The sequence below is a fragment of the Danio rerio genome, chromosome 2 (assembly GCF_049306965.1).
Source record: "Danio rerio strain Tuebingen ecotype United States chromosome 2, GRCz12tu, whole genome shotgun sequence".
In the NCBI taxonomy this organism is placed as follows: domain Eukaryota; kingdom Metazoa; phylum Chordata; class Actinopteri; order Cypriniformes; family Danionidae; genus Danio; species Danio rerio.
This window is the reverse complement of record NC_133177.1, coordinates 45,750,028-45,770,922: the sequence shown is the minus strand read 5'-3', so window position 1 is coordinate 45,770,922 and position 20,895 is coordinate 45,750,028. Positions and strand designations below refer to the sequence as shown.

General features: G+C 37.1%; 3 protein-coding genes and 1 long non-coding RNA gene across 10 annotated transcripts in view; 2 read left to right on the top strand and 2 right to left on the bottom strand.

The window, feature by feature from the left end:
* Positions 1 to 7,376, top strand: part of LOC141378661 (uncharacterized) — a 58,981-nt gene extending 51,605 nt beyond the window's left edge. For both annotated transcript variants that reach the window (XR_012393701.1, XR_012393700.1), the window contains 3 exons: positions 1,448 to 1,528; positions 1,654 to 2,146; positions 4,021 to 7,376. This is a non-coding gene — a long non-coding RNA (uncharacterized lncRNA). The remainder of the gene's footprint in view (positions 1 to 1,447; positions 1,529 to 1,653; positions 2,147 to 4,020) is intronic.
* On the bottom strand, positions 428 to 4,542 carry ftr12 (finTRIM family, member 12). The gene is given in 7 exon segments (XM_068218040.2): positions 428 to 2,238; positions 2,341 to 2,400; positions 3,033 to 3,192; positions 3,279 to 3,512; positions 3,723 to 3,791; positions 3,793 to 3,819; positions 3,952 to 4,542. Coding segments are annotated over 7 exon segments (1,695 nt in total). The 3' UTR covers positions 428 to 1,684.
* ftr11 (finTRIM family, member 11) lies at positions 6,689 to 20,175 on the bottom strand. 5 transcript variants are annotated; one of them, XM_073929160.1, is made up of 7 exons: positions 19,706 to 20,175; positions 11,295 to 11,734; positions 11,077 to 11,172; positions 10,634 to 10,867; positions 10,388 to 10,544; positions 8,734 to 8,755; positions 6,689 to 8,104 (listed from the first exon to the last, which is right to left on the bottom strand). In XM_073929160.1, exons 2-7 carry the CDS (start codon positions 11,640 to 11,642, stop codon positions 8,083 to 8,085), a joined length of 879 nt encoding a protein of 292 aa, XP_073785261.1. In that variant the 5' UTR covers positions 11,643 to 11,734; positions 19,706 to 20,175; the 3' UTR covers positions 6,689 to 8,082. The 5 variants fall into 5 exon arrangements, with proteins under 5 accessions (XP_073785261.1, XP_073785258.1, XP_021326953.2 ...); XM_073929157.1 differs by having other exon boundaries at positions 8,734 to 8,796; positions 19,706 to 20,173; XM_021471278.3 differs by lacking the exon at positions 19,706 to 20,175 and having other exon boundaries at positions 8,734 to 8,796; positions 11,295 to 12,341.
* myo10 (myosin X) overlaps positions 15,243 to 20,895 on the top strand; it is a 95,290-nt gene continuing 89,637 nt past the window's right edge. For both annotated transcript variants that reach the window (XM_073929123.1, XM_005171401.6), the window contains exon 1: positions 15,243 to 15,629. Coding sequence is in view for 1 of the 2 variants with exons in the window: in XM_005171401.6 (XP_005171458.2) it covers positions 15,609 to 15,629 (21 nt within the window). In the remaining variant the exon portion in view is untranslated. The remainder of the gene's footprint in view (positions 15,630 to 20,895) is intronic.

Sequence of the window (20,895 nt, the reverse complement as noted above, 5' to 3'; positions counted from 1 at the left end):
GCTCACCCAAAAAGCCACAAAGAGAGCAAAACGCTAGTACAGGAACAAAAATAAAGCTCAGTTCTTTAGTGTACTTCCAACAAAATGTACATCACACATCCGTGACATCAAAACATTGCAGTTGCCCACTGGTCACAAACATGCCTTCTCTGCAAAACGAACGGGACGTGAGGCAAATAAATTAGGATTTTTTTTCTCAGAAATTGTTCCTGTCGAGTTAGGTGGTTCTTAAAATGTTTTGTTTTTTAATGTTTTTCGTTTGTTTTACCTTTTGTCTTCCTTTATTTAAGTACTGCATATGGTCAGTTGTGTAAAATGAGTTGTGTGATCTTTGTGAAAATCATATGATTATTACCTCCCTGATTGCCTCAGTGAATGTAGTATTGCCATGCAGTGCAGAAACCATGATTGAGACAATAAAAGGTCATGTTATCCAGTTTATTAGAAATATGATCATAGTTTGATGCACAACTTCACATGTGAGCTACACAGCAATATTTAAAACATTGTACAAATACGTGTAGAATTGAAATGTGTTTTAAGCTGGATATTGCCATTCAACATACATTCAACAAACTAGTGTTAACACATTACATTATATTACATTTTACTCTTAATCTATCTGAAAATTAAAAAAAGAGAAAAAAGCTACATGGTTTTTAATAAAGTTAGGTTTAGTTTAAAATGCCTCAACAGATAAGGTACGATGACCACATTAATCCACAAATATTAGCAGATTAAAAAAAAAACAATATTAAGGTTAATTCATGTATAAAATATGGATGCAGTTATTCACTCCTGATTAATAAAAAACCAAGATCTAAAATATGTGCGAATCACTTTTATTAACAAAAAATCTGCTGTCTGGAGCAAAAGTGAGCTGTTAAGTATCTGATGAATTAATGCTTGCCACTTTCAGCTATAAAATAAAACATCGGAGGTTTGGAGTTGACCAAAATAAATTATAATTAGTATAATTAGATATAGGTATAATTAGATCAAGTGAAATTTGATATAAAATACACATTACATTACATTTGAAAATTTTCTCTAAAATGAGTATGTTTTCAGGCTCTTATGTCTAGGTTCAGTAATTTAAATTGTATGGCAAAGGTTCTTTACATTGCCTTTAACATGAAATAACAGCTCCTCTCACAGGCAGTCAGCTGAGCTCCAACCATTAACACCACCAGTAGCCGTACCACCTACACTGCACTGCACTTTATCCACATCTCAGCTACACTGATACTAAGGCACTGTGTGCATATTGTGTATTTTTGTGTATATTATGTAATGTGTTTGCTATTTTTGTATTATGTATTTGCTGTCATGTATAGTGGAGACTAATAGATCAAATAGAAATAACAGATCATGTATAGAATATAATAGATACAATTTAATAACTATATCAATTTGTTGTTCAAGCATTCATTCTTCTTTTCCTTAGGAAATATTGATTATCTGGAGCCTACATTTATGTTTAGGAGGACACTTTTACCAAAGCAACCATTATTGAACTTAAGTTAAGGTATGTATTTTATCTGTCAATTCATTCCCTTAGAATTAAACTCATAACTTGTATGTTGTTCGGGTCATTCTCTCTCATTTGAGCTACTGGAAAACTGTTAATTGTGTATTCATTTCTTTTTACAGTGGAGATAATCGAGAGTTGAAGAAATAAACATTATATTTCTTTTATCTTTAAATTGTGAAGTTTTATTTTCGAATCAGGCCCTATCCAAGGTCCAAAACCCCAAAACCCAGGGCAGAGCGGCTGAGTGAATGTGGTGTGGACTCTGTGAATGAGACTCATTGTGTCAGAGACGCTGTAAAAGGACAGAGTTCCTGCACTGTGATCCACATACACTCCTATTCTTGACGAGCTGGACACTACTGGCAGTTTGGTCGGTTGGTTATTGTGCCAGAACGAGCATCTGGAGTCAGAGCAGTACAAACTCCATGACTGATCATTACATCCAAACTCACAATCTGTTCTCCGTCCTTTCCTGCTGATGCTCTTATACGACACTGATATACCAACCCAACCACTCCACTCCACCTCCCAGTAACAACGTCCACACAAACTCTCTCTACACAACACCTGAAGAAAAGCATTAAATCTGTCCGGATGATCAGGATACTGCTGGTATGTTCGAATGACATCAATTACTCTGTTCTCTTCAGATAGCACCAGGTAATTATTCACTGTGTTTGGATCCAAAGTGAACTGACGGGAATCTGGTGAAGATAAAACGCATAATATCCATCTGACTTTTAATCATCAAATTAAACACCAGAGCTATTGCATGTAGGTTTCTATATTTCGAGATAAAGACTTACATTGTTGGAACTGCTCAATTGTCTCTGGCTCAGAGGTGGGAATTATGTTTATGTTTGTAACTATGGAAGAGAAACAACATTCAATAGTCAATATTTTAAAATAATGTATTATTATTATTATTTTCCTGAATACTTCACAAAGATTCATTTTAATTTGACTACAATGGCTATACAGTACTTTGTTATACTTTCAGTGGCATGCATAATATTTATTTTCAAAGCAATACAATTATTTGTGATTATTACGAAAATTAGGAATCATATACAGTACTTTTGGAGCCTTTGATATGACATCATATTCAATTATTCATTTTCGGCTTAGTCGCTTAGTGGGTTGCCACCGCAGAACAAACCACCAACATATCCAGCATAAGTTTTACACAGCGGATGCCCTTCCAGCTGCAACCCATCACTGGAAACACCCATACACTCTTATTCACACACATACACTATGGACAATTTAGCTTACCCAATTCACCTATTCCGCATGTCTTTGGACTTGAGGGGGAAACCAGACCACCCAAACGAAACCCACGTGAACACGGGGAAAACATGCAAACTCCACACAGAAATGCCAACTGACCCAGCTGAGGCTCAAACCAATGACCTTCTTGCTGTGAGGTGACAGTGCTAACCACTGCACCACCGCGGCACCCATGACATCATATGACACTTGTAAATGTAAGGCTTACCTCTGTCAGATATAATTTCTAACTCGTCTCTGCAGAAATGCTCCAGTTTCTCTCTCAGAAGAGACAAAGATTTACCAACATCTTTAAAAGAGAGACGAGAGCTGACAGTGATGCTGGATGAGTCTGTAGATCCAGGTGGAGCAGAGAGAGACTGGAAACTCTTCACAGACACAACACAAACAGCAGCTTAAGACACACAAACATCTGACAAAAACACAATCTGTGCTGTTTGCAGATCTGTGTTACCTGGAGGAAATGGATGTGATGGTCTGTGTGTGAAAGCTGCTCCAGCTCAGCATCTCTCCTCCTCAGATCATCAATCTCCTGTTCGAGTCGCTCCAGTCGTCCTTCAGCTCCACTCACTGCAGCCTTTTCCTGATCTCTGATCAGCTGTGTCAACCCAGAGCGGTTTCTCTCAATGGAGCGGATGAGCTCAGTAAAGATCCTCTCAGTGTCCTCCACTGCTGCCTGTGCAGAGCGCTGTTAGGACACACAGAGAGAGAAGCAGCAGAATCAGTCATTCACTCAGCTCTTACTGCTGCCTCACACAGCCTGCTTCCCACAGGGGCTTCAGTGGGACTGGAAGTGCTCCAGCACTGGGTTCCCCACTGACTGACTGCAGGACAGTCCTAACTGAGTCTCAATTAGCTCTTCCAGCAGCCAACAGGTGATCTTCTGCTCAAAACTCACCTTGTGAGACTCAACAGCCTCTCTCAGCTCCACACACTCCTTTTGTTTCTCCTCGATTCGCTGATGGGTTGTTTTTTTGCATCTCAGCCAACTGACTCTATAGAGTGCATAATATGTAATTGATTCGTAAACAGAAAAACTACATTTATCACTAGTAAGAATTGTTCATACAAACTTTAAATATGTAGATATTACACATGAAGACGCATTATGTAGCATAATTTCATACCTGTTTGTCAGTCCTCTCTGCTGTAGCTGATACAGTGTTGTGGTTTTTGTGTTTATCCATTGTACACAGATAACAAACACAGCGCTGGTCAGTACGGCAAAAGAACTCCAGTAGTTTCTCATGTTGAGGGCAGATCATCTCCTGCAGTCGTCCAGTGGCGTCCATCAGATTGTGTTTTTTACCTCTGAAGAGACTCTCGTGTTGTTCAAGATGATTTTGGCAGTAAGAGTTCAGACACACCAGGCAGGACTTGATGGCTTTATTTTTATCTCCAGTACAAACACCACACTCCACATCTCCAGATTCAGAGTAACTCTGAGCAGGACGAGCAGCTTGTAGTTTGGTCTTCTTGAGTTTCTCCACCACTTCAGCCAGCATGGTGTTTTTCCCTAAAGCAGGTCTTGGAGTGAAGGTCTGTCTGCACTGAGGGCAGCTGTAGACTCCCTTCTGCTCATCCTGATCCCAGCAGTCTGAAATACAGCTCATACAGTAACTGTGTCCACAGGGAATGGCCACTGAATCCTTTAGCAGCTCCGAACAGAGGGAACAGTTGAACTGATCCTGAGCCAAGAAAAGTGTGGATTCTGCCATTTTACTAAATACAGAAGCTCAAAAATAGCTTAGACCATAGAAATAGAAACACAAAGCCATTGAATTCTCCTCGACACTGAGCAGGAAGTCAAAAAATAAAGTAATAAATCACACTGAAGGTAGGAGTGGTGTTAAGACTAATGTTCAAAGTTTAAACATCAAGAAATTTATGAGTTACCTTTACTCCCATGAATCTCTATAATATCTGCAGTGCTTTTCAAACGGAACCACATGCAGGCTGTGTAAATGATCTTGTTGTGTATGTAGATGGTGAAAAATCTCTTGGCAAGAGAATAAAAATGGATTCCTCCTTTTGATTATACACATTTAAACTTTGATTATCAGCTCAAACACTATATGAAAACATTAAATCGCAGATAATTTTAACAACTTAAAGGGCATCTATGATGGAAATCATCTTTTGTCAGCTGTTTGGGCAGAACTGTGTGTAGGTATAGTGTCTCCACTGTCATATTAGGGTGATATAAAGACAATAATTCTTTGTTTTTCTGATATTAAAATAGGATCCAGATCCCTCCCATTTTGAAGCTGACTGCAACTTAATGTAGGTTTCCACACCCACCGAATTGATTGACAGCCACATTTTAACATGTCTCCGTAGTAATGCGTGTAATCATATCAACAGGACAGGACATGCGCAAAGCAACTGGAATAAAAAGATTTGTTTAACTCACTGTAATCATCAATCATCATCAAATGTGATTAAGAATGAGTTTTACAAGTTTAAAATGCTTTTAAAACAGCTAGTGCATGTTTGTAATGAATTAGTGATTTTATCGTCTTTATCACAACAGCCACATGTCAGTACAATTATAAAAGAAGACACTTCAATCCCAGTTTGTGGACATTAAATCAGGTTTATTTTGTACATTAACATAACGAATGTCCATATAGCAGTGGATATTAACATGTATGCTGTCACATTTGTGTGCAAAAACAGTGCAAAGGTAAATGCACGCGCTGTGTGTGTGTCCGCTGTGTATGTATGTGTGCACGTGAACTTTGTTGACGACATTGTGTGTGACTCATCGTTGCAGAAAGGCTTGAATTAGCTTGAAAACAAATACATCAAATATATAATGGTAAAGTTCTTACTGTAGTATTTCTCACAAACATTACGTGAGATCTGCTTCCTTCATGTCTGTCACTGTGCTGTTTATCTGATGCAACCAAGGTGGAAATTAGAGCAGAAAATTCTAATGTTTAGTGTTTTGAGCTGAATCTTTACAGACTCATTCTGGAGACACAAAAGGCATCTTAAATCTTGAAATGTGGTAAAATAGGTGCCCCTTAAATCGGCTTTAGGCCGTACTCACACTAGGTACACTAGGTGCCTCTAACCGGGCCAAAGCACGCTTGTCCCCCCTCCCGTCTCCCCCGACGGCCCGCGCTCACACCACAAACGGGCCTCGGCACGCTTACGTCATTGTTGCTGCGTTGTTCAGTGAGCAGCGCTCTCTCACTCAGCAGCACAGTGGAGATTTCTTTATATAGTTTCAGTTGTTTGATATGCAGTGACATGCAGTCAAATATTTCACCAAACAGTCCTTAGGGATGCGGTGACACGCAGTCAGATATTTCGCCGAACAGATCCGCCACTTTTGGCGCTCATAAACAATCATAAAGCTCTCGTGCTGCAGGAATGAGGATGTTTGCTGAAGGCGCGCAGCTGTCGTGCAGTGAGGGGTTTGCGTCTTTAATAAACTATGGCAGTTTGTGTTCATTGAACAGTAAGAATGAATAATAAATCCATATGAAACAGTCCCTTAAAAGTCACGTCTCGCTTTCAGTTTCGGGCTTTGGCGCGTTTTGCACTCACACACAAGCATACCGTGCCAAAGCCCAATTGAACCGCACTCAGGCACACCTCTTCCAACCGGGCCAGGGCCGGCCAAGTGAACCGTGCTTGAGCCCGATTCAGCGCACTCACACTTCTCAAACGATCCGGGAAACGGGCCTGGGCACGGTACGGATGGCAGAGTGTGAGTAGGCCCTAAGTGTCAATGCTTAATAATATAATTTTAAAATCCAATTAAATGTTTTAGTTCTGTGAGGTGAAGGAAAAATGAATATCTTTTTAAAAGTACCAGTGTCAGAAATAAATATTAAACAACAATGCATCTTGTCAATAAAATTGTTAATGACTTATTTAATGTATACTATATCAAACTGTTTTATTTTTTTAATCATATTTGATATTTCTTTTGTTTTATAGAGACTGTTCAGGTGGAAGCAGTGCTAAACATAAAGAAAGCCATAATGCACGGTGATGTAAAGAGAATACAGGATTTGGTTCACATTAAGGTCAGATTTTACTTAATAGACAACATTTGCTCCCTTGAATTGATTTAAACAATTTTAAAGTAAATTTTTTTAGTCTTTGTGTTTTTATTTTAAATACCTATTTTTAACCAATTATTTCATTCAATCAGATCACTGGTTTCCAGTTAAATGGTATTAACAAAAGTCTCGTCCATGCTGCAAATATGAAACAAAAGCTCAATCTGACATGGCATTTATGTACACTGACTGATTAATGCTGCTCAAAGCTAGCATACATATATTTATTTACTGTACAAAACACATATATTTTATGAAAAAACAGGAACTCATTACAGGACTAAAATATTTCAACAAATCATTATTATGCTCTTAACATAGTAACAATGTACTTTATGTAAATTAGTGCTATAGAAAACCCATGATATATTTTGGAAATGGCAAGTTTTGGCTACACAGACAAAACAAGCTAAACATTGTATTATTTCTTTGTCATTGTTCACACATTAGAAAATCACAATTTCATGTTACATAAAAAAAATACTGAAATACAAAACTTTTTTTCCCTGCCATATTGTTATTATTATCATTAGTGCTTATTTGTTAATTTTGCAACTGGAAGGGATAAGGTGTTGGAGAAGGGGGCTGTGTTAATAGTATCTAGCATAAAAAAAGACATGAGAATCTCTAATGGTTCGTGTTGTTTGTAGAATATCTGCAACATCAGTGTCAGATCACAGAGTGTCAGTTGTGAACAAGATGCTTCCAGCAAAAACCCAAAACCCAGGGTAGAGCGGCTGAGTGAATGTGGTGTGGACTCTGTAAATGAGGCTCATTGTGTCAGAGACATTGTAGAAGGACAGAGTACCTGCACTGTGGTCCACATACACTCCTATTCTAGAGGAGATGGACAGAACTGGGAGTTTAGTCTGTTGTTTATTGTGCCTGAATGAAAACCTGGATCTAGAGCAGAACAAACTCCAGGACTGATCATTACAACCAAAAACACACTCATTTCCACGTCCCTTCCTGCTGATGCTCTTATATGACACTGATATTTCTATATAACCATTCCACTCAACCTCCCAGTAAAAGCGTCCACACTCACTCTCTCTACACAACACCTGAGGCCAACAATCAAATCTGTCTGGATGATCAGGATACTGCTGAACTTTGTCAGTGTATTCAATCACTCTGTTCTTTTTAGACAACACCAGGGACGTATTCACTGTGTTTGGATCAAAAGTCAGCTGCCTGGAATCTGATTAAGATGAAAAACATAATCTGCATTTAATAAGTAAAACATGACATTCAGTATTAAATATAAAACGTCTAAAGTTTATCACATTTTGATTTTGTGTGCAATGAAAGTATAAATACTCTTTAGTGGACAAAGGTCCTTACAGTGGTAATTTAGGTTAAACACCGGCCTTCCTGTAATCAATTTTCTCATGTTGGTGTTTTTTTTTTTATGCTATCTCATTTCTGTGTTTTGAGTTGACTGATAAAAAAAAAAAAAAAAAAGTAAAAAGCTGAAAATTCAGTTGTTTTTGTTGATTTTAGCAGATCTATCATATAACAGACAGCTAAGCTAAAAGTTATCTTAAATGTATTTTCATATATCCGCCAAAGCTAATTAAATTAAATTGGCCATTGTTTAATTCAGTTCAGTTCAATTTTATTTGTATAGCGTTTTCCACAATAACTGTCATTCCAAAGCAACATAACAATGTGTGCATGTTTTACCATTAGAGTCAAATCAGATAATCTGTATTAAATGGCACATCAAAAAAATGTCTTGTATAAAAAAAGTATTGTGTGCAGTTTAAACTTTTGATATTCAATAAGAATTAAAAGTCTCTTTTTGCACTTATGATGATAGAGACTTACATTGGAGGAACTCCTGACGAGTCTTTGGTTCAGCAGAGATGGAAATTATGTTAATGTCTCTCACTATGGAAACCAACAGATGCTTTAAAGTAAATAATGCTAAATAATACTGTACATAATCATTTTTAATTACATCCTCAAATCAGAAAAAGTTGGGACAGTATGGAAAAGTTGTGATTTCCAAATTTACTTTGAATTTTGAATTTCATTGCAGACAATATGAACACAAAATATTTCATGTTTTGTCGGGTCAACTTAATGTCATTTGTAAATATACGTCCTTTCCTGTCATTCAAACCTGCAATACATTCCAAAAAAGTTGGAGCAAGAGCAGTTTAGGGCTAGTGATCAGGTATATTGGTTAAATAATGATAGAGATGTCAACAGGTGATTGTAATTACGATTTGGTAAAAAAGCAGCATCCAAGAGAGGTCTAGTCCTTTAGGAGCAAAGATGGGCTGAGGATCACCAGTTTGCCATGCAAATACCTGAGAAAATTATTGATAAAAACAATGTTCTTCAAAGAAGGATAGGAAGGCATTTGGATATTTCACCTTCAACAGTCATAATATTATTAAAAGATCCAAGGAATCTGGAGGAATTTCAGTGCATAAAGGACAAGGGCGCAAGTCTAAGCTAAACAACTGTGATCTTCGATCCCTCATGCGGCACTGCATCAGAAATTGTCATTCATCTATAAGTAATATCTGCACATGGGCTCAGAACTACTTTGGCAAACCTTTGTTAAATACCACAATATGTAGTTAAATACACAAATGCCAGTTAAAACTTAACTGTGCCAAAAGGAAGCCCTATGTTGAGAGTGTCCAGAAGCATCGTCAACTTCTCTGGGCTTGGAGGCATCTGGGATGGATTATCACACAGTGGAAACATGTAATTTGGTCAGATAAATCAGTATTTTTGGAAGAAATGGACGCCCTAGGCTTCGGACCAAAGAAGGAAAGGATCATCCAGACTGTCACCAGCAACCAATCCAAAAACCAGGGTCTGCCATTGTATGGGGTTGTGTTAGTACCATTGGCAAAGGTAACTTGCACTTCTGTGATCGCACCATTAATGCTGAAAAGTACTTAGAGATTTTGGAGCACAATAAGCTGCCTTCTTTTCCAAGGACACCCATGCATATTTCAACAAGACAATGCAAAACCACATTCTGCTCACATTACAAAGCCATGGCTGCTGAGAAAGATGGTACAGGTATTTGACTGACCTGTCTGCAAAAACCTTGTACTGTTGCCCACTTTAAGACTTTTTTGCAGGAAGAATGCAATAAAATTCTGCTTGAAACCTTTGATCACTTGGTGTCTTCAGTCCCTCAACTTTCTTAATCTTTTAAGTGTTGTGAAAAGGAATCACAACATTGCAAAGTGGTAAATGCTTACTGTTCCAACTTTTTTGAAATGTAGAACCAAAATTGGAATACACGTGTTTTGTTAAAGGAATAACATTAATAATGTTTGTTGTATTGTCTGCAATGAAGTACAACTCAAAGTAAATTTAGGAATCACTTCTTACTTTGTTATTTGCGTTTTCCATATGGTCCCAACTTTTTCTGTTTTGGGGTTATATAAAACATTTTATAATCACTGAATTGTGCATTGTTTTTCTCCATGTCTGCAAATGTTGAATTTACCTTTACTAGATATCTTTTCAATCTCTTCTCTGCAGAATTGCTCCAGTTTCTTTCTCAGATGAGACAATTTACCAACATCATCAAAAGAGATACGAGAGCTGACAGTGATGCTGGATGAGTCTGTAGATCCAGGAGGAGAAGAGAGAGACTGGAAACTCTAAACAAAGACACCACGACAGGAATATAAGAAAATCAGATACCTAACTTTTATTAAGCTCAATGTGCTGTTTGTGAGATCTTTTTTACCTTGAGAAAATGGATGTGATGGTCTGTGTGTGAAAGCTGCTCCAGCTCAGTGTTTCTTCTCCTCAGATCATTAATCTCCTGCTCCAGTTGCTTCAGTCGTTCTTCAGCTCGACCCTCTGCAGCCTTTTGCTGATCTGTGATCAGCTGTGTCACCTCAGAGCAGCTTCTCTCAAAGGAGAAGATGAGCTCAGTAAAGATGCTCTCAGTGTCCTCCACTGCTGCCTGTGCAGAGCGCTGTTAGGACACACAGAGAGAGAAGCAGCAGAATCAGTCATTCACTCAGCTCTTACTGCTGCCTCACACAGCCTGCTTCCCACAGGGGCTTCAGTGGGACTCAAATGCTCCAGCACTGGGCTCCCCACTGACTGACTGCAGGACAGTCCTAACTGAGTCTCAATCAGCTCTTCCAGCAGCCAACAGTTGATCTTCTGCTAAAAACTCACCTTGTGAGACTCTACAGCTGCTCTCAGCTCCTCTCGCTCCTTCTGTCTCTCCACCATTCTCTGATGGGTTGTTTTTTGCATCTCAGCCAGTTGAATCTGCAGGAATACAAGATGCAAGCTAAAATGAAAGTTGACCCAATCCCAAAAGCTATGTGGGATCAAAACTGTTTCTTAAAATGGCTTAGAAAGATGTATAAAATTATTTCTGTAGCACATACCTTTTTGTCAGTCCACTCTGCTGCAGCTGATACAGTGTCGTGGTTTTTGTGTTTATCCATTGTACACAGATAACAAATACAGCACTGATCTGTTCGACAGAAAATTTCCAGTAGTTTCTCATGTTGAGGGCAGATCATCTCCTGCAGTCGTCCAGTGGCATCAGTCACTTTGTGTCGCTTTCTAGAATGAAATTCTTCATGGTGTTGAAAGTGAGTCTGACAGTAAGATTCCAGACACACCAGACAAGACTTGACAGCTTTAAACTTTCTCCCAGTACAAACGTCACACTCCACATCTCCAGCTTGTAATTTTCTCTTCCTGATATTCTCCATCACTTCAGTCAGCATGGTGTTTTTTCCTAACGCAGGTCTTGGAGTGAAGGTCTGTCTGCACTGAGGGCAGCTGTAGACTCCTTTCCGCTCATCCTGATCCCAGCAGTCTGAAATACAGCTCATGCAGTAACTGTGTCCACAGGGAATGGCCACTGGATCCTTCAGTAGATCCAGACAGATTGAACAGCTGAACTGTTCCTGAGCCAAACAAACACTGGATTCTGCCATTTTTTACAGCACAAACTGAAAGGAATCCTCAACTCTTTGACTGCGTGAGTTTAGTTTCGATTTCTCTGAACTGAAACATGACCCAGTCATATAAGCAAGGTGGCTACTAGATGTCAGTGTTACACAGAAATACTACTAAAGTTTACAGCCCTTGTCACACATTAAATGTTTTACAATTAAATTTTTAAAATCTTTATTAGATCTTTGTCTTCTTTTATGTTAGATACCTACATTTAGTCAATCCTCTTCTAGCTTTTATTTGTCTAACAATGCCAAAAACAATGTAGTGTAGCACATCTTGTAAGTGTAGTGTAGCACATCTTGTGAGTATTGTCTCTTTATGATGAATTACTTGATATCTTTCCGCATGGTTAAAAGTATAGTTTTTAATTTATTACGACATTCTTTTTGGAAAGGACTACAATTGAAATAACTTACTTAAAGATACTTTGGGTAAGCAAGTTACGTGTTAGGTTTTGAGTCTTGTGTGCAGTTTAAAGTCTGTTTTTACAGTATGATCGTAGAGACTTACATTGAAAAAACTCCTGACGAGTCTTTGGGTCACAAATGGAAATGGGTCTCACTATGTAAATGGAACAGATGCTTTGCAGTAAATACTAATGTATAAAATATTTTTAATTATAAAACCTTTTATAATAATTGTATTATTTATTATGAATTGGTTTACTCCAGGTGACGTGGTGGAGCAGTAGGTAGTGCCATCGCCTCACAGCAAGAAGGCCGCTTGTTCGAAGACTGACAGAAGACTGTTGAGAAGACTGAACAGCTAAATCAATCCTGAGCCAAAGAAACACTGGATTCTGCCATTTCACTGAATAAACTCAGAGAAGGATTTTGAGGCGTGTACTGCACTTCAACAAAGGTTAGTTTCGATTTCTCTAAGCTGAAACTTTTTCCTGGTTTTTAAGTTTTGGCGGCTTGCAATCGATAACATTTCAGATACATACCACCACCTACTGTATTAAAGTATGCAGCAGGTCTTCTTAAAAATAATGAATAAATAAATCCGATATTCTATTATATTTATGTTTTAATGTGTTTTCTTTCATTGATATGTTTTCTTTTAACTGTTTTTTTTTTAAGTAAAGCACTTTGTGACCTCATGTCTGTGAAAGGTGCTCTATAAATAAACCTTAACCTACTTACTTAATTTTAAAAGTATCTTTTACATGTTACCACAAACAGGACCCTGTCCATCTTTTACCCTTTCTCCTGTTGTTGCCAGCAAACCCTCAAGGTTATTTTTTTATTTTTTACTTTTTTCCAGTCTGATTTATTTATTTTTGCTTTTATCGAATCCTCTCATTTTATTTAACCCGTGTGGTCAAATCTCAGCCTCTTCTATTCTTCCAATTCGTGCACACTGTGCGTTAATGTTTCTGTATACTATAATATTTCCGTCCACTTTTATCTATATCCTATATCCTATATCTATATTTGTCATTACATTTCTTCATTATAACTTATTTTTAATATTGCCATGCATGGCTTGTTTTTTGCCCAAGGTAATATTTATAGTATCACTTGCCCTAGTTGATTTCTTTGCTACTTTTTCTGCTTCCTAGTTCCATTTTATAATTACTTGACAAGTTACTTAAAATGCCCGATCTACTGGAAGTCTCTGCGATCTAAATAAATGTGGATGGATAGCATTAAATCCTTTCCTTTCTAGCAAATGTATGCCACGCTCATATAACACACGAATGACCACTAGATGGCAGTCTTGCATAGAAACTTACCTTACAAGCTGCGATTTCATACCTCAAAGATGAAATGTCAGATGCAATGCACTCAATGGAGCTAGGGGTGGGGTTATGGGTGGGGTCAGTAGAGCCTGTTGCAACTGCACCAGGTTTACATCCAGACCCCTCTCATCATTTTGGTACTTTTCTCAGATAAGATCTGAAATCCTCAAAACTACATGTTCAATCTTCACATCATTGTGCATCTTGTGCACATCAAAAAAACAAATTCTCATTTACTTGAACAGGTCGCAAATCCTTTTCTACATCCATGCAAATGATCATTTGCAATTCTCTCAATTCTGTTTTTCACATTATCAATTGCTTATGCCATGTTGCTCAAGGCGAGGCAGTGGCGCAGTAGGTAGTGATGTCGCCTCACAGCAAGAAGGTTGCTGGGTCGCTGGTTTGAACCTCGGCTCAGATGGCGTTTCTGTGAGGAGTTTGCATGTTCTCCCTGCCTTCGCGTGGGTTTCCTCCGGGTGCTCCTGTTTCCCCCACAGTCCAAAGACATGCGGTACAGGTGAATTGGGTAGGCTAAATTGTCCATAGTGTGTGTGTGTGAATGTATGTGGATGTTTCCCAGAGATGGGTTGCGGCTGGAAGGGGGTCCGCTGCATAAAAACTTGCTGGATAAGTTGGTGGTTCATTCTGCTGTGGCGACCCCGGATTAATAAAGGGACTAAGCCGACAAGAAATTGAATGATTGTTGATCAAAATGTGTTATTTTGGTCTCTGTCTGAATAGTCTCACCCCCCACTGCATTTTATATTTTGTTCATGACATAAGTCTTTTCATGTAAAATGACTGAATAATTTGTCAGAATATTTTGTCATAATGCATTTTTCTATAAATTTTAGATTCAGATGAATTAAGGAATCTGAGCAAGAGACTAGCTTTCACAGGTAATCTATGGTGTTTTGCTATTTTTGTAGTATTGTTTTGTAAAAATGCACTTTTCAATTATGAACCCGAGAAATGGACCAAAGCGACTGAGGAAAAGCTGTAAAAGGATAGTTCACTCAAAAATGAAAAGTTTCTTTCTCTCCCTCAAGTGGTGAAGTTAGAGTCTAACTGCTTATAGATAGGTAGATAGATAGGTAGACAGACAGACAGACAGGCAGACAGACAGACAGACAGACAGACAGACAGACAGACAGACAGAAAGACAGACAGACAGACAGACAGACAGACAGACAGACAGACAGACAGACAGACAGACAGACAGATAGATAGATAGATAGATAGATAGATAGATAGATAGATAGATAGATAGATAGATAGATAGATAGATAGATAGATAGATAGATAGATAAACAGACAAATATATAAACAAAGATATAAACAGAACATCTAATAGATAGACACATCTAATAGATAGACAAATATAGCCTATAGACAGAGAAAGACAAATATATGAACAAAAATATGGAAGCAGATAGATAAATAGATAGATAAATAGACAGACAGACAGACAAATATATAGACAAAGAAAGACAAACCAAAAATACAAACAGGCTACGGAATCGGATCTTCTGGAGTTTTGCCATTCAAACCGCGCCGGGGGGCGGAGCCAACAGAGCGCGAGCCGATACGAGTCGACTCAGCGCTTCGAACTGGAGTCACTGCAAACTTGGCAGGAGACGAAGCCCTCGCTGCCCTCCGAGGCGCGTGTCACACCGGCGTACAAAGTGACTTTATAGCCCGTCACGGAGAGTCGCGCGAGCCCCGGTGCCGCTGCACTCGTGGAAGATTAAACTTTTCCCTGCTCTCGCGACTGGCTGCGGGACGCGTGATAGTTTCTAACATCTGTATAGTCTGAAACAAAGACGTGTGTTTCTGCGCGAGAAAAAGAGAAGCAAACAGTGGTGTGGAGATGATGCAGTGATACAGTGCAGGACTGCATGACACTTTCCCTCGGCTCTGTGACACTTATGGTTCGGCTCGTGGACTCTTATGAAGACCGTGGAGACTCGTAATTATAAGGACAATGGATAACTTTTTCACCGAGGTAAGTTGAATAAAGAACATACAGTATTGTTAAGCAATAACGATGATGTTCTGTTTGTTTCGGACAACAAAAGTTACATGATGTATGCATTTATGTTTATTTGCTTGTATAGGCCTACACAAGTTGCTTAATTGTAATTTTGCTTGTGTTTACAGTCGTTTGTGTGTGTGTGCGCTCGTTGAGTGTCAGTGTAATGTGTTTGACTCCCTCAGTCTCATCACTGATTATTGGCTCGGTTCTGAAGGGTTCAGGCATTTCCTTACCTTTCTTCTCGTTTCCTCCTCTACATCCCCTGACTAATATTAGAAGTGTACAACTGTACACATGCTGAATTGATTAGTGATACGTCTACAAAGCATGACACGGATTAGATATAATTAACGTTAAATAAAAATATCTATATTCTGTCCAATGCAGTAGTGGTGTCATAAATAAATATAATATTCATATATATTTTTATAGCACAATACATTAATAATAGTCAGGTTGTATGATGGGATTATTTTATTTCATATACATCATTCATTTATATTTTCACATTGCTTAACCTACTGTAATTCTATTACATTTTAACATGAAATAACATTGTTATGTTTTTGTACAAAAATAAGCAACATATTGATTCTGACCTTCATTCATTAAAGCATAAAAATGACATAAAGTGAACTTTAAAAATATTAATTAAAACAAGTTGTTAAACCTGATAAATTGTTATGAGGTTTCATTATTCCTAAATTCAAAATGTCATCAAATGTCTCTTGTTATAAATAAATAGACAAGATCTTTTTGGTGTTTTAACTACTGTTACACTAGATGACATTTTAGTGAGTGTAAATCATGTGAAGAAAAATGCATGACAGGGATTATATTCTGATCACATAGAAATGAAATGTAACAGACTTCATTTTACAGAAAGTGATTCTGGAAATCTATATATAAAAATCGAATGAAGTAAATCCCTGTTACAGAAACAATAATTGGGCTAGCTGTTGTCAGGACTGGTATTGATGAATATTAGACAATCGTTTTATTCTTCATCCCTCTTGACCAGTCTGCAAAATAAGCGTGACATGAAGATCCGCAGCAAAAGCCTCTCCCATGAGTCGCATGATTCACAAGTGAAGGCTCTTAATATTGGCATTAGTCTTCTGGGTTGTGCTTTTCACTCATGTGGGCGTGAGTGTAATTAAATAAATTGTCTCAATAAAACCTACTTTAACGCACCAGCTCAGTTTCTCACAGTTAGAAGGAGAAGCACCAATAGCTGTGAACTTGGCAAGATTATTGCTGACATAATATTAAAAGGTTAAAAGTTGTAAATCCCCCAAAATACTCTAAAATACAATTTAAAAATGTTTTATCAATATAAAAATATCTATAACTGGGGTAAGTTATGTTTCAAACTCAGGGTTGATTATTAGATGAAGTTTCTTGTTTTTAGTAATTGTATATATTTTAGATTAACTTAAATGTGAAGTTTCCCATTTTTAGACATTTTTAACTTAAATTTAAAGTTTCCTATTTTTAAAAATTGTAGACATTTTTAGATGAAATCAAATGTGAAGTTTCTCATTTTTAGAAATTTTAGACATTTTTAGATTAACTAAAGTTTGAAGTTTCCCGTTTTCAGAAACTGTAGATTTTTTTTTTGAATCATTCGAACTTCATACCATTCTGATGCAGAAGGAGAAGCTCTAAAATCAGTGGACTGCACCAACTTTACACAATAGTGTCAAATATCCACCGGCTGCTGCGTATCCAGCCTGTGAATCGGTTCTGGACAAAAGGAGCAGTCTTTAAAAAAGACACAGCACTGTGTGTGCGGAAACAGATTCAGCCGAAACATGCGTGTGGAATGTGGGGAAGAGCTGAGCTTGTGAATGTATGAATGTCTTCTACATGACTGACCTCAGGACAAAAAAAAAAAAGATATGATTTCAGTCTCACACCATTGCTCTTCTGCATGTCTACTTCACAGTGAGCGAGTTCACGTTTTTTGGTGCAGTGTGTATGCAGAACATACAATTCTGTTTGCAGTAATGGTCGCAGGCCTTCATGTCCGTTTTGTTTTAGGTGTGTGTTTGTGTATGGTTGTATTTGCACAGCGGTGTGTCTGAGGTTATCTCCTCCCGGCAGTCGCTGTAGGCGGCGCTTATTCAAAGGTAAAACTCTTTATTTTCATCTGAACTGGCCAATCAGAGGGCCAGGTACTGTTTGACAGTTGTTTTAGTGCTGAGGAGTGCCACTATGGGAAAACAAACACTCCGGGTTATTCTTTTTTCATCCTGAAACAAAGCGTTATTTATTAAGAATTAACTTTTGGTTCTCTCTTTTTTGCTTGCTTGGCAGTCAAACATGACCTTTTTAGTGAAATGAAGGCTTTATGTTGTAGTTGTATTTTATAGTTTGGCAGTAGTTATAATCCATTTATGAACCAGTTATTATGTTATTGACATGATGTTTCCGACTATTGTGAATCTTAAAAGGTTTGGTTCACAGTCGTTTCATTTTTAGAAATGTTCTACATTTTTAAATGAGCTTAAATTTGAAGTTTCTCATTTTTAGATTTTTTTAAATGAACTTGCAGTTGAAGTTTACAATTTTCAGAAACTAGAAAATTTTAGATGAACTTGAATGTAAAGTTTTCTATTTTTAGAAATTTTTAGATTAACTTAATTGTAGAGTTTGCCATTTAGAAATTTCAGAAATATTTAGACGAACTTAAATATGAAGTTTCCCATTTTAGAAATATTTGTATGAACTTAAATTTAAAGTTTCTTATTTAAGAAATTGTAGAATTATTTGCAGTAGTTATAATCCATTTTCAAACCAGTTATTAGGCAAAAATGTTATTAACATGATGTTTTAGACTATTGAGAATCTTAAATGCTTTAAAACACTTTTTTACATGCTTTTTTCTTTGTTCTGTTTTTAAAGTCATTATTTGTGGGCTTATCACAGATGTCACTTAAAATGTGATCTTTTAAATGCAAAAAATGCCACAAAGTATTTTCTAATTGTGCATTACATGTTTGTTGTGCAAAAGATGTTTTACTTTAAAAATAATAATAAAAGTTTCAAGTTACTGCTAGATTAAATTAGTTTCCATTTTGTAATGCAACAACACAAGTGTGATATGCAGTGTTAATTTTGTTGTCAATTTTTATAACGAATAAGTTTCTAACATTAAAACTGAACGAAAACTAAAGTGATGATGACGACAACTGTAATAAAAATATACTGATATTTTCGTTGACTAATAAAAATGAGACGAGAATGTGATTGAGAGACATGTTATATGTAACACGTTATCATTTGCTAGTCAAATGTCATTACTCTACTTATTTAATCAGTAAAATTGCTGAGCACCAATTACTATAACACCAACTACAAGAGTAAAGCTTGGTAGATTGACATTGCAAAGAGGACATATTACTCATGATATAAATAAACAATGCATCTCTAATTTTTGGTCTTCAATGAAAAGGCTATATTTTAATAATACTGTTTTATTTAATTTTAAGTTAGAGTATTTTTGTATAAATAAATGTATACAATATTTTAATTAAATTACACCTCAATTAAACTAAATATATGTCCAAATCAAACAAAACCGGCATATTTTTTGGTTGCCCAAGCTAATGTGTGTAGTTTCTGTCATTTGATGTGCGTTTGACAGGACAGACTGTACCTCACGCTTATTTCATATAGATTACAAAACCAAAAAAAAAAAAAAAACTTTGCTTTCAAGTGCACTTGGTTCATTTAAAATCACAGATTTTAAGCTTTATGTGGATACATTGCTATGAAGCAAATATTCGCTGAGATTCCAGTGTGTTTGTTGACCACTAAACTGTCATAAAACACACATTTGGTCAAAGGCACACAATCTCACGGCAATTCAAACCTTCTTGATTTAGTGGCTAATTTGTATGAATTCATACAATTTAAATCATACAAATTTAGTACGATTTGCTCATCACCCAATGACGGTTGAGTTTAGGGGCGGGGATGAATGCCATGCTTCCTTTTTCATACAAATTAGCCACTAAACTGACAAAACGTAAAATACTTACGTTATCTCGTAAGATCAGGCTGTCTGGTCCAATCCCCTCCCCCGAAGAAACGTCAGTCTTTAACGACCAATGATTGACTCCTCTACAAGTAAGCGAGGCTTCATTTACCATATTGACCATTACACTTTTCCCCATTCAAAACTAAAAAACTAGAACTAGATTAAAACTAAAATGATTCAGAAGACTAAAATATGAGTATAAATATAAGTTAGAATGGAATTTTAGTCAAAACACTACGACTAAAACTAAATCAAAATTTGCTGTCAAAATTAACACCTGTAATATGTAGACATTTCCTCTAATATGTACTCATTAGTCTGTTATTTATAACTTTAAAAATTATTACTTGCAAAATGGAGGTTTTGATGCATTTAGTTAACTAAAATTAGGACTATAATGTCCTCAAAGTTTGTAAACGTGAACTCCTTACACACATTTGATCATGTACCCCCTTTGCTCTACTCATCTGCTTGGTGTCAGTTAATCCTTTATTAAACACACACACACACACACACACACACACACACACACACACACACACATTAAATCTTGTGAGCAGCTTAATGATTACACAGCACAGTGAATCAAAGCTGCTTCCAACAAGAGGAAAACCCCTCAGTGCTCACGCTGATAAAGAGAAACACTTGACGAGAAAACCGTTAGAGCTTTCATTACGCATTTGTTCTTTTGTTTTTTAAGGCTTTGTGGGATCTATATTTCTTTTAAACAACCAGTTCAGCCAAAAACGGCAATCATTTATTCATCCTCCCGTTGGCTTCCTTGAAACACTCAAGGCACGTTGAGTTATGTATTAATTGAATGGACACTGATGCTTTCCAGCTTTAAAAAGATGGCAGCTGTGCTATAAAAGACTCAAGTGTGAAATTCCAAGCCTTCTAAAGTCATTGGATAGTTTTCAGTGATATCAATAATGCTGTAATAATAGTTTAAGGTGTAACTTAGCAATAATCCTACAGTGGTCTATTGGGTTGTGTTGGTCGCGCTTACTAGCCGACTATTTATCTTCATGTGGCTTTTCTGCTGTTTTTAGACTGAAGAACTGTAAGAACAGTTACAGAAAACAGGATTAACAAAAACAAAAGCTGGCTCAGTCGGTGCTTTTGAAAACACTATCGCTTGGGTTTAGGGAAGTGAGTGAGCGGGTCAATCTGTGCTTTTGAAAGCACTAT